This window comes from Dipodomys merriami, unplaced genomic scaffold (assembly GCF_024711535.1).
Source record: "Dipodomys merriami isolate MVZ:Mamm:240054 unplaced genomic scaffold, mDipMer1.0.p SCAF_7, whole genome shotgun sequence".
Classification (NCBI taxonomy): Eukaryota; Metazoa; Chordata; class Mammalia; order Rodentia; family Heteromyidae; genus Dipodomys; species Dipodomys merriami.
In genome coordinates this window covers 30,864,330-30,877,556 of record NW_027206290.1, presented here as the reverse complement: position 1 = coordinate 30,877,556, position 13,227 = coordinate 30,864,330, and the positions used below count along the sequence as shown (strand labels likewise).

General features: G+C 38.2%; 1 protein-coding gene across 1 annotated transcript in view; it reads right to left on the bottom strand.

Annotated features, from left to right (window-relative positions):
• Positions 1-241: 241 nt before the first annotated feature.
• Stxbp3 (syntaxin binding protein 3) overlaps positions 242-13,227 on the bottom strand; it is a 73,546-nt gene continuing 60,560 nt past the window's right edge. The window contains exons 16-19 of the mRNA XM_070006171.1: positions 10,384-10,476; positions 7,748-7,833; positions 3,208-3,359; positions 242-921 (exon numbers count right to left, since the gene is read on the bottom strand). Coding sequence (XP_069862272.1) covers positions 827-921; positions 3,208-3,359; positions 7,748-7,833; positions 10,384-10,476 — 426 coding nt within the window. The 3' untranslated portion in view covers positions 242-826. The remainder of the gene's footprint in view (positions 922-3,207; positions 3,360-7,747; positions 7,834-10,383; positions 10,477-13,227) is intronic.

Genomic DNA, 13,227 nt, shown 5'->3' with positions numbered 1-13,227 from the left:
ATCCCCCCAGTGTAACATGAACATACTTGCAGACATCCTTATTGTCTTAACCCTATACAGACATTACATTCTTTTTTTAAAAAAAAAACTAATTAAAAGTTAGCTTGGTAGGAGTATTAGGATACCTTTTTTTCTTTCTTTGTAATTCTAACTTAGAATTTTTAAATCTCTCAACTTTCCCTTCCCACCAGAAAAAAAACAACTCAGACATATTTTCTATGTATTTATTTTCTCTTAGAATGTTCACGATTTTGTTTTGTAATTTAAATATACATAATTATAAAACTGTGTTCTTTAGGAGTATCTAGTAAAGTAGTATACATTGTGAAATCATCCTATTACTAACTGGAATTACTTTACACATATAAGAAATTGTGGATTTGAGTTAAAAGAAAAAACTACTTATAGGAATAATTCTATCATACATATTTACAATTTTTACTTTCATAACCTATTCATTTAATATTGTTCTTTAAAAAATTATTTACTTTGACATGAGATGACTAAGTATCTAATGGATAATTAGTGTGCATAGGGGTAGCTGTAAAAAGTTACCCATAATTCTAATACATTCTGCTTTAAAGGAGAAATCCTTTAGAAATTGTTTTAGAAAGCATTTTAATATTTCTTCTTATCATCTATAAAGCAGCAACAATATTTTAAATTATTAGAAATGGTAAATCCAATGATACATAAACAGTCTTAAGAAATATACTTGAAAAGCTATTTCATAAAATATTTACATTGTTTAAATTACATGATAGCATATTTCTTATTCTATTTTAGTCGAGCATATTAATAAACACCTCTAAACTAGAAAAAAAAGCTACTCATCCTTAATAAAGGAGACTTTATCCTTGGGTTTATTCAACATCTTTATGTCATCCAACAGCCTTTTGGGTGTTAAAATATGTGTTGAACCTGGTGGGAAAAAAGACAATTATTCAGAGCCAGCAGTTAATTTTTCTTGGCTTAATCTACTATTTTGTCTTTTAAATATGCAAAATGCTTACACCATTTTAACAAAATTTCTACAAGACATTTTCCCTATATGACAATTTTAATCCTTCCTTGTCATTGAACAGGATCAGTAACCCTTTAGAAACACTTCTGATTTCTAACGTTTTGTCTACTTTGTGCTGTATGTTGATTTGTATACTAAAGAACAAAACAGGGAATGTTCTCTATTTTCATAACAGAACTATATTGGTTTTCATTCAACAACAAAACTAAGCAATGCTATGAATCAACACATGTCTAATCTTGCACTTCCCTTGGTCAGTGGAATTTATCTATCAGTGGCTTTGACTGAATTTTTTTGTGGTACCAGAATTTGAAATCATGGCTTCACACTTGTTTCAACAGCTTACTAGGCTAGTGCTCACCACTTGAACTCCAATCCTGCTTTTTATTTTGAGATGGAGTTTAGCAAATTTTCTGCCTGACTTGTCTTGAACCAGGAAGCCTCTTGAGTAGTTAGGCTCACAGGCAAGAGTCTCTGGCACCTGGCTGACTGTACTTCTTTTTTTTTGTTAGTGGTGGGGCTTGAACTCTGGGCCTGGGCACTGTTCCTGAGCTCTTCAGCTCAAGGCAAGCGCTCTACCACTTGAGCCACAGTACCACTTCCCTGACTACAATTCTTAAACTCAGTTCTACATGGACCTCACCAATGTCAGATCCATGTCCATAAAAATTTTAAATAAGTAGAAATGTATTTATGAATTGAAAATTACTTAAGGTTAGAGCAAACAAAATTAAAGGACATGCACTTTAAAGGATTAAGGTTATTTTCCCCAAATCAGAATACTTAAAATTAAAATATGACAAAAGATTAGTAAGGAAAATTAGCAAATCAGATAAAAGACTTTTTTTTAAGGTAGTAGGGTTTGAACACGGATTTACTTACAAAGTAAGCACTCTACCAGTTGAGACCTGCCCCTAGCCCCGCCCCCCCCCTGCTTTTTTTTTTTTTTAAAGTTGTCTTTCACATTGGGTCTAGGTTTTTCTTGCAAGCTAGCCTAGGACATGATCTTTCTACTTATAGTCTCCTATGTATATAGGACCACAAGTGTGTACCACCGCACACAGATTTTTCTGCCGGGGTGGTATCACACAAACTTTTTGTTCAGGCTGGCCTTAAAACCAATATCCTCCCAACTCTGCTAGGATTATAAGTGTGAGCCACTGAACTGAGCAGATAAAATATACTATGGTTAAAAGTTCTTTTTTGTTTTAAATAATTTGGTTTTAGCTGTGTAACACAAGATGAAATTTTCCATAGAAGTTTTTGGTGGTTGTTTTGCCAATCCTGGGGCTTGAACTCAGTGCCTGGGCACTGTCCCTGAGCTTCTTTTGCTCAAGGCTGGCACTCTACCACTTGAGCCACAGTGCTACTTCTGGCCTTTTCTGTTTATGTATTACTGAGGAATTGAACCCAGGGCTTCATGCATCCTAGACAAGCACTCTACCACTAAGCCGCATTCTCAGTCCTATATGGAAGTTTTTGCATTTAGAATTTTTTTTTTTGGGTCCGGTTGTGGGGCCTGGGTGCTGTCCCTCAGCTCTTCAGCTCAAGGCTAGTGCTCTACCACTTGAGCCACCGCGCCACTTCCAGCTTTTTTCTTTTTTGCTTATGTGGTGCTGAGGAATCGAACCCAGGGCCTCAGGCATCAAGGCAAGCGCTCTACCACTAAGCCACCTTCCCAGCCCCGTGCACTTAGCATTTTTTTGTGCATGATAGTACTAGAGCTGGAACTCAGGTCATGCTCTCTTGTTTAGCTTTTTTTGCACAAGGCTGGTGCTTTACCACTTAAGCTATACCTCTAGTTCCAGCTTTTTACTGATTAATTGGAGCTACGAGCCTCATGGTTTTGCTTGTCCTGGCTAGCTTCAAAGTTAATTAGAACTCAGTATCCTGAGTAGCTAGGATTATATGTGTGAGCCACCAGTAGCCAGTTTAAAAATTTTTTTGTTGTTGTTGGGGAAGTGGGGGGAATGGGGCCTGAACTCTGGGCCTGGGTTCTGTCCCTCAGCTCTTCAGCTCAAGGCGAGCATTCTACCACTTGAGCCACAGTGCCACTCTGGCCTTTTTTGCTTATGTGGTGCTGAGGAATCGAACCCAGGGCCTCATGCAAGGCAAGCACTCTACCACTGAACCACCTTCCCAGCCCTAAAATTCATTTTTAAAAAAGAAAATGGATGACTTACCAATAATAACTTCACAGGATTTATGTGCCTGAGAAACTTCATAAGCACAACGCATTTCAGAGTATGTAATTCCTCCAATTACAAAAATAATCAGTTTTGACCCATTTTTCCGGTCTAGTTCTAAATAATTAGTTCTGGGTTTCTGGCGAGCACTAAAAAGTAAAAAGAAAGCAAACATGTTAAAAACATTTTCATCATGTTCATAAAGACCTTAAAAAAATTTTTTTTGTGTGATACTAGGACTTGAACTTGGGGCCTCCTACGTGCTAGGCAGGTGTTCTACCACCTGAGCAATATATTCCTCCACTCTTCTCCAACCCCCTTTGTGTTATTTATTGAGATAAGGCTTACTTTATGTTCAGATCAGCCTGCCTAGTGATTCTGTTGTGCTTTCCCACATCCCTCGTATGACATTTTTACTAACTGTGCCCAACTAATGATTGAAATGAAGTCTCAAGAACTTTCTTTTTTTTTATTTGACTAGGATGGCCTCAGACCATGATCTTTCCCATAACAACTTTTTTTTTTACAAAGCCTAATTTAACCAAACTCAACTACTTATGTTGATTTTCAAAAATGATTAGAACACATAGACTTAAGTAGGACAGGCCCATTTAAAATGTATAATTTTAACAAATCACTTACACTGGAAGACCTGTCTTAAAAAAAAAAGTCAGGTAGGCACCAGTGGCTCATGCCTGTAATCCTAGCTACTCAGGAGGCTGAGATCTGAGGACCACGGTTCAAAGCCAGCCCTGGCAAGGAAAGCCGTGAGACTCTTATCTCCAATAAACCACCAGAAAACTGGAAGTGGCGCTGTGGCTCAAGTGGCAGAGTGCTAGCCTTGAGCTGAAGAGCTGAGGGACAGAGCTCAGGCCCAGAGTTCAAGCCCCACGACCAACAAAACAAAACAAAAAGAGTCACTTATAGTCCAGCTCAGCATTTTTACCTATAAAGTAGAACTAACATCCTTCCTTATTTATTTCACATGAAGACATAATATACCTAAAAAGTCTGATTCACTGAGAAACAATTTTTTTCCCGGGCACTGGTGGCTCACACATGTAGGTAGCTCTTAGCTACTAAGGAGGCTGAGATATGAGGATCAAAGCCAGACCAGGCAGGAAATTCCATGAGATCTTTATCTCCAATTAACCACCAGAAATCTGGACGCAGCGCTGTGGCTCAACGTGGTAGAGTGCTTGAGGGAAAAAGCTCAGAGACAGTGCACAGGCACAGGCCTGGTGTTCAAGCCCCATGACCATCCCTTCCCCCACCTCACAAAAAAAAGAACTCTGGGCCTGGGCACTGTCTCTCAGGGAGGTGTGTCTCAGTGGGTGAAAGTGGCACTGAGACACTAAGCATTTGAAGAGATAAAGGAAAGAGTTGGAGCTGATGAGGCACTGGGATAGCCCTGGCTGAACTTCAGATGATTATGGCAGTAAGATGGCTGGATGTGGTTTTGAGTAAAGACACATGAATCTTTGATAGCCCAGTGTCTTTATCCCAACTGATGTGGGCATCCCATCAGTCTGAGAGTTAATGAAGAAATCTTGGATGTAAGGATATACTCTCTCAATTGTGCCAGATGACTGCTAAACTACTTGCACACAGGGGAACCCTGAGAACATCTGCAGAAAAAAGTATTTTAAAAAAGGACATTTGAGAACAGGTTTGTTGCATTCCTCAACCCATAATCAGTTTGACCAGCAAAGGATGAAAGGTACATGTTTAAAGCATGTAACACAATGTCTGCACAGACAACTGGCTGACTTCCTATTCTATACAGACACAAAGGTAGCCAGTAAGAGCCAAGCCAAAAAATTAAAACTCTTGAAAGGGTAAGGGAATGTGGAGAAGACAGGGATAGATTAGTTGATTGAGATATATTGTTCATATGTTTGGAAATGTCACAATGAAACTCCCATTTCCACAAATAATTTATGCTAACAAAAAGCTCTCAACAAAAGGTAGGTGGCTACATGCAAGAAAAGTGAAAGATTTCATAGTTTAATTCCAAAAATTAATATAACAAAAGGGAGTTGCTCCAATGCATAAGGTCCAATTTTCAACTCAGAATAAGTGGATTTGTCAAGAAAGTGTAGCTCACTTTAGGAGAGAAAAAATAGCTAATAGAAACATTCTTAGTAGATCCAGATAATAGATTTAACAAAACCTCCAAGTTATTATAAACATGATTAAAAAAAGAGAGAGAGAGAGAGAGAAAGCTGGGCACTGGTGGCTCACGCCTGTAATCCTAGCTACTCAGGAGGCTGAGATCTGTGGATCACGGTTCAAAGCCAGCCCAGGCAGGAAACTCCGTGAGACTCTTATCTCCAATAAACCACCAGAAAAACTGGAAGTGGCGCTGTAGCTCAAGTGGTAGAGCGCTTGCCTTGAGCTGAAGAGCTGAGGGACAGCGCTCAGGCCAGAGTTCAAGCCCCATGACCGACCAAAAAAAAAAAAGATAGAGAAAAATATATCCTAAGTTAGTTAACCAATAGGGAATCTTACAAGAAATGGAAAGTAAAAATTAAAGAAGTGTCTCAGTGGTAGAATACTTGCCTAGCATATGCAAGGTCCTGGGTTTGATCCTCCGCACCACGAGAGGTGGGGGAGTGGAGGGAAGGCAGACAAGAGAGGAAACAAAAACAAAAGCCAAATAGAAATTCATATGAATGCATAACTAAAATGAAAAACTACCAGGTGGGCTCAAAAGAGGATTTGACATGTTATAACCAACAGTGAAACCTCAAAACAGTTTGAAGAGAGAACATAATTCAAAGCTGAAGAATAGAAAAAGATTTGGAAGAAGAATAAACAGAGCTCGCGTGATCTGTGAATACCAGATCTTTCCATACATGTCTGAAACTAGTTTCTGAAACTGGTTCTGAAACAGGAGAAGAAAAAGTTGAAGGAATAATGCCTGAAAAAAATTCCTTAATTTGATGTAATAATTAACTTAAAACCCCATGTAGAGGGTCTGGGAAGGTGGCTCAGTGATAGAGTGCTTGCCTTGCATGCATGAGTCCTTGAGTTCAATTCCTCAGCACCATGAAAGCAGAAAAAGCCAGAAGTGGCGCTGTGGCTAAAGTGGTATAGCGCTAACCTTGAGCTAAAGAGCTCAGGGACAGTGCCCAAGCCTAGAGTTCAGGCCCCACAACTCACAAGAGTAAAAAGAAAAAAAAAAACCCATGTAGAATAAACACAAAGAGAAATGTACCTACATATACCATAAACTGCTGAAAGCCAAGAGAAAAAGCAACAAAACAAAACTTAAAGATAGGTATGGGTAACTCACATCTGTAATACTATCTACTCAGAATGCTGAGATCTGGAAAATCAAGGTTGAAGCCAGTCAGGAAGAAAAGTTTGCTGTCTCCAAAAATAATGAGCAATCCATCTCCAAAATAATGAACAAAAAGGGTTGAGGTGTTGTTCAAATGGTAGAATGCCAGCTGAGCAAGCACAAGGCTCTGAGTTCAAACCCCAGTACCACAAATAACACACAATACTCACTCCCTGACATTTTTTTTTTTTTTCAGTTGTGCGTCTTACACTCAGGGCCTGAGTGCTGACCCTGAGCTCTTTTTGTTCAAAGATAGTGCTTAACCACTTTGAGCCACAGCACCACTTCTGGTTTTTCAGTAGTTAACTGGAAATAAGAGTCTTTTGGGAACTTTTCTGCTCAAACTGGCTTCAAATTGTGATCCTCAGATCTCATCCTCCTGAGTAGAATACATTCTCTAGGTTACAAATACAGGTAGAAAAGGCATAAAGACTAACAGGTAAATGGTAAGCATGAAATTGAGCATAAAAGAAAAAAAAGAATAAATGATTTTATGTGTTAAGTCAGGTACTGAGTATAAGACTATGTATCATCTAAGATGATTAAGCCAGTCACATGTCATGGCACATGCTAGCACTTGGGGGGCTATGGCAGAAAAAATGAAAGTTCTAGACTGGCCTGGAATACATAGTGGGGAAAAAAGGAAAGGGAAAAAAAGGGAGAAAAAAGAGCTCCCCCCAACAAAATAAACAAAGTTCTGCCAAGCTGGGTGTGGTAGTACACACCTGTAATCCCAGCTAAGGGATGCTAAGACAGGAGGATCAGGAGTTCAAGGCTATCCTCGGCTATACGGCAAGACCCTGTATCACACAAAACAAAAAGAAAAAATATACTAAACTCTCTGCTATATTAAGAATAAAAAGGTGTGTGTGTGTGTGTGTGTGTGTGTGGATAGTTTTATTTTGTAAAAGTATTTTATATAAGAAAGTGTATGTGTGTGTGTGTGTGTGTGTGTGTGTGTGTGTGTGCATGGATAGTTTTATTTTGTAAAAGTATTTTATATAAGAAAGTATGTTTTGGTATTGCTTTCCTGGACTCATTTTAACTGACTAAAATTAAATAAAAACCATCTCTTGCATAACTATGTGTTATCTGAAGGCAGTTGTCAAATGAGTACCTGTGTACCATTTCCAGTTATTAGTTTGTAGTGCCATACTGAAAATTTCACTGACTTTCATGTGTAGGTTTTACCTTACAGCTCCAGAACCATTCCATACTGCTGGACACTGGGAACAATATGGCCATTCTTTTGAATCTAATCTATTATCAATGGCATCCTAAGGAAGAAAGAGTGAACACCATCAAGAAAATGCTATAAATTCAGGACTTTTTTTTTGTTTTGCATGAAGGACAAATTTGTATTTATAATTAATAAACATTAAGGGCATATATTTTATATATGATTTTCTCTTTCTTTGAATTCCACATACTTTGCTTCAAAACTTAGCATCATCATTTATGTATTAAACTAATATTTTTTGCAGATGGACCTTCTTCATTTGGAGGACCTTTTGGCTCTAGAGTATTAGGAGATCCTGACTACCATCCCAATCCTGATACACCTTGAAGGCTTCATAGTAGTGGCTCTAAAATGTGAGGCACATACCTGGCCTAGGGATACTCAAGATATCCATGAATGTGGGACATTTTCTTTTTGATTAAAAAAAAATTTCCCCTTTTCAGTGCTACACTTTATGATATACTTGGTATACAAATGTACAGGGGCTGGGAAGGTGGCTCAGTGGTAGAGTGCTTGCCTTGCCCAATCCTGATACACCTTGAAGGCTTCATAGTAGTGGCTCTAAAATGTGAGGCACATACCTGGCCTAGGGATACTCAAGATATCCATGAATGTGGGACATTTTCTTTTTGATTAAAAAAAAATTTCCCCTTTTCAGTGCTACACTTTATGATATACTTGGTATACAAATGTACAGGGGCTGGGAAGGTGGCTCAGTGGTAGAGTGCTTGCCTTGCAGGCATGAAGCCCTGGGTTTGATTCCTCAGCACCACATAAGCAAAAAGAAAAAAGCCGGAAATGGCCCTGTGGCTCAAGTGGTAGAGTGCTAGCCTTGAACTGAAGAGCTGAGGGACAGCGCCCAGGCCCAGAGTTCAGGCCCCATGACCGGACCCCCCCCCCCAAAAAAATGTACAATATAATGTTTTATTAGTAATCTATAACATGTCAACAAAAAGGCTCATGATTGTATTTTTCATAATTAGATAATTAAAACAGCTTGGAGATCTCTACACGACAGTATAAATAGTACTGAAAACTGGCCACAAAGCTAAGCATAGTGGCTGTTAATACTAGCACTGGGGAGACTGAGGGAGGTGGCTTGTGAGTTCAAGGCCTACATAGCAAGTGTCTACCAAAACCAAACCAAAACACAATACATAAAACACAAAAATACTACTAGGTATAATGAGCTCAGTACAAAGTAATGAAAGAATATTTTAATAAGACTGTTAAGAAAGGAACAAACCATGTTTCAGGAAAAACTTAAGAGCCTAAGATTACCACAGATCCAAATGTAGATCTCCTGAATTTAACATGTAAATTATTGTTAAAAGTCAAGAATATCAACTCATTTTAAAACAGCAGCTTAGAGGAACTATTTAGGTCTGCATAATCATTGCAGGAAAGGGGAATACATTAAATAAAATATAAATTCTTTAGATTTTGTTTTTTTATGTGTATGTGTATGTGTCCCAGTACTGGGACTTGAACTCAGGACTTGAGCTCTTACTTGGCTTTTTCACTTAAGGCTGGCACTCTACCACTTGAGCCACACTTCTACTTCTGAAATTCTTTTTTTTTTGCCACTTCTGAAATTCTTCAGATTTTTTCATAAACATTTATGTGCAGCATAAAAACTTAACTAAGCAAAACAGGAAAATCATAATAATACACTGCACTAAATTAGCACCCAAAGGAAAGTAAGAACTGGGTTTTAAAGGAAAACAGGAATAAACAATTATTTTATTAAAGCCATAAGCAACTTTCGGGTTAGTTTATTTTTTAATTTCCTATAAATGCTATTTTCTTAAAATTTTTTTCTGGTATAGGATTCAATCTGGAACCATATGATTATATGTTGCATTTTGTTTAAATTTTGGCAGTGTTGGGGTCTTGAACTTGTTAGTCAGGTACTCTTTACCAGTTAAGCCATGCCTCCATGTTATCTTTAAAAGCAAACTGTACTAAAGTATCATTTATCAATTGGCTCTAGGATCTAACAGCCAACTCTAGTCAAGTTTATACTTTAATCACAATACTTTTCTCAGCAAATTAGTATAGTGGTATATGTATGAATATTACTTTGTTAAGCTTTCATTCAAATGATCTTAACTTATGCTATATGGTTATTTGAAACAATAATAAAGTTTTTTTTATAGGCTTATACCTGTAATCCTAGCTACTAAAGGCAGCTATAATGAGGATCACTGTTCAAAGCCAGCCTGGGCAGGAAAGTCTATGACACTCATCTCCAGTTAACCAGGAAAAATCCAGAAGTGGAGCTATGGCTCAAGTGGTAGAGTGATAGCCTTATGCCCAGAGAAGTGCCCAGAGGTCAAGCTCCAGGACTAGCACCCCCAAAATATAAAGTACATGTGTACTTGTATTTGATTAATTGGCTTATTTTTTTTATGTACAGACAGCCTGTGGTGAATTTTCCTGAGGTCTTTAAGACTCTTCAAGAGATTAATATATAAAGAACTCAGAAAATTAAATACCAAAAACCCCAATTAATAAATGAATAAAACATTTTTCAACAAATGCAAATGGCTAGCAAACAAATATAAAGAGAAAGCTAATGACCTACCTCCATAATATCTTTGATAAAAGGTGTCCATCGAGAAAGCTGAAAAGTTTCTTCTGCAGATCGATCCTTTCTTAATGGTTTGCCTGGTTGAGACTAATATAGAGGAACAAATTAAAAACCAATAATATAGTATTCTTTGTATTTCTTAACAAAAATATTCAATTTAGGGGCTGGGAAGGTGGCTCAGTGGTAGAGCGCTTGCCTTTCATGCATGAGGCCCTGGGTTCGATTCCTCAGCACCACATAAGCAAAAAAGAAAAAAAGCCAGAAGTGGTTCTGTGGCTCAAGTGGTAGAGTGCTAGCCTTGAGCTGAAGAGCTGAGGGACAGCTCCCAGGCCCAGAGTTCAGGCCTCACAATCGGAACCCCCCCCCCAAAAAAAGAAATCTAATTTGGGGCTGGGAAGGTGGCTCAGTGGTAGAGCGCTTGCCTTGCATGCCTGAGACCCTGGGTTCGATTCCTCAGCACCACATAAGCAAAAAAGAAAAAAAGCCAGAAGTGGCACTGTGGCTCAAGTGGTAGAGTGCTAGCCTTGAGCTGAAATGCTGAGGGACAGCGCCCAGGCCAAGTTCAGGCCCCACAACTGGACCCCCCCCCCAAAAAAAAAATTCAATTTACCAGAAAATATTATTTTTGACTTAAAATAGAGTGAAAGTACCTACTTAAAAACAATCAGATTAGGATTAGGCATGTTTTCTCAAATAAAAATATAAACCTTAGTGGGAAAGGGTGAGATTCTAAAAAGAATTCTTCCAGTTTTAACTTTGAGGTTTTTTTGGTTCTTTTTTTAGTGTTGGATGGAAATTGAAACCAAGCTTCCTAAGCAAGTACTTTACCATTGAGCTCTACTCATAGCTTTGAGCTTACATTTTTTTGAGAATATAATTATTTCTTTGCATTATATAAATATTACATAAATGTTAAATGTTTAACTAAAATATAACAAATTATTACTTTAAATGAATCATAAAAAAGCACAAGTAAAAAACTGCAACAGGAACCATAAATACAAATACACTAGAAAAATATGTGTCCAAATTATATATGGAAAAGAGAAGAAACAACATTTATTTGTTTACTTAATAATAAAAAAACTATCTGGAAATGGAAAGAAGTTTTTTCTTAAAAAAAAAAAAAATCAAGAAAACAGTCCAAAAATTCATATGGAACAACAAAAGACCTAGAATAGCCAAAACAATTCTAGGGGATAAAGACAATATGGGAGGGCTATCCATGCCGAACTTCAAACTCTACTACAGAGCTATAATAACAAAGACAGCATGGTACTGGCACAAAAACAGACCCGAAGACCAATGGAACAGAATAGAAGATCCAGAAATAAATCCACAGGCCTACAGCCAGCTGATATTCGACAAAGGAGCCAAAGACATACAATGGAAGAAACACAGCCTCTTCAACCGCTGGTGCTGGGAAAACTGGGCAGCCACATGCAGAAAACTAAAAGTGGACCCCAGCCTATCACCATGCACCAACATCAACTAAAAATGGATTAAAGACCTTAACATTAAACCTGAATCTCTGAAACTACTGCAGGACAGAGTAGGAGAGACACTTGAACTAATAGGCACAGGAAGGAACTTCCTGAACAGAGTCCCAGGGTCACAACAAATTGGAGAGAGACTCGACAAATGGGACTACCTTAAAATAAAAAGCTTCTGCACAGATAAAGCTATCGCAACCAAGCTAGAAAGACAACCAACTAATTGGGAAAAAATATTTACCAGCAATATATCAGACAAGGGGTTAACATCCTGTATATACAGGGAACTCAAGAAACTAATCCCTCCCAAACCCAACAAACCAATTACTAAATGGGCAAGGGAACTAAAGAGGGACTTCTCAAATGAAGAAATAAAAATGGCAAAGAAACACATGAGGAAATGTTCATCATCCCTGGTGGTGAAGGAAATGCAAATAAAGACAACCCTGAGATACCACCTTACCCCAGTCAGAATGTCCCACATCCACAAATCAGCCAACGACAAATGCTGGAGGGGATGTGGAGAACGAGGAACGCTATTACACTGCTGGTGGGAATGTACACTCATACAACCACTTTGGAAAGCAGTCTGGAGGGTCCTTAGAAAGCTAAAGATTGACCTCCCTTACGACCCAGTCATACCACTTCTAGGCATCTACCCTGAACAACAGGAACCAATATACAAGGACACGTGCACCTCCATGTTTATTGCAGCACTGTTCGCAATAGCTAGGATATGGAAACAACCTAGATGCCCCACCACAGATGAATGGATCCAAAAATTGTGGTATCTATACACAATGGAATATTATGCAGCCATTAGAAATGACAAAATAATGGCATTTGCAGGGAAATGGATGGAGCTAGAAGGAATCATGTTGAGCGAGATAAGCCAAGAACGAAGAGACAAACAGTACATGGTCTCCCTGATAAGTGGATGATGAATCCAAAAGGTTAGGTGATATGACAAAACTAACAGGACTTAAGAAACAAAGAACTCCCACTCATCTGGTTGAACCACTACTAAATATCCCCATGCTGCTGATCACATATATGGTATATAACATATGAGCACCGTTATATATTACAGACTGTGATAGACAATTTGCTCCAGGAAAGTTAGAATGAACTTGTGACTTTAAATGAGCATCATTATTCCACAATACTGTGAATTTCCGGAAATTAAGTAATCACTTAATCACAATCAAAAAAAAAAAAATAAGAACCTTGGGGAAGGGAGGGAGGGAGGGGATGGTAGGGGGAAAACAATGGAGGGGGTAACAATGTTCAAGAGGAAGTGTACTCATTACCTCACTCATGCAACTGTAACCCTCTGTATAGTATC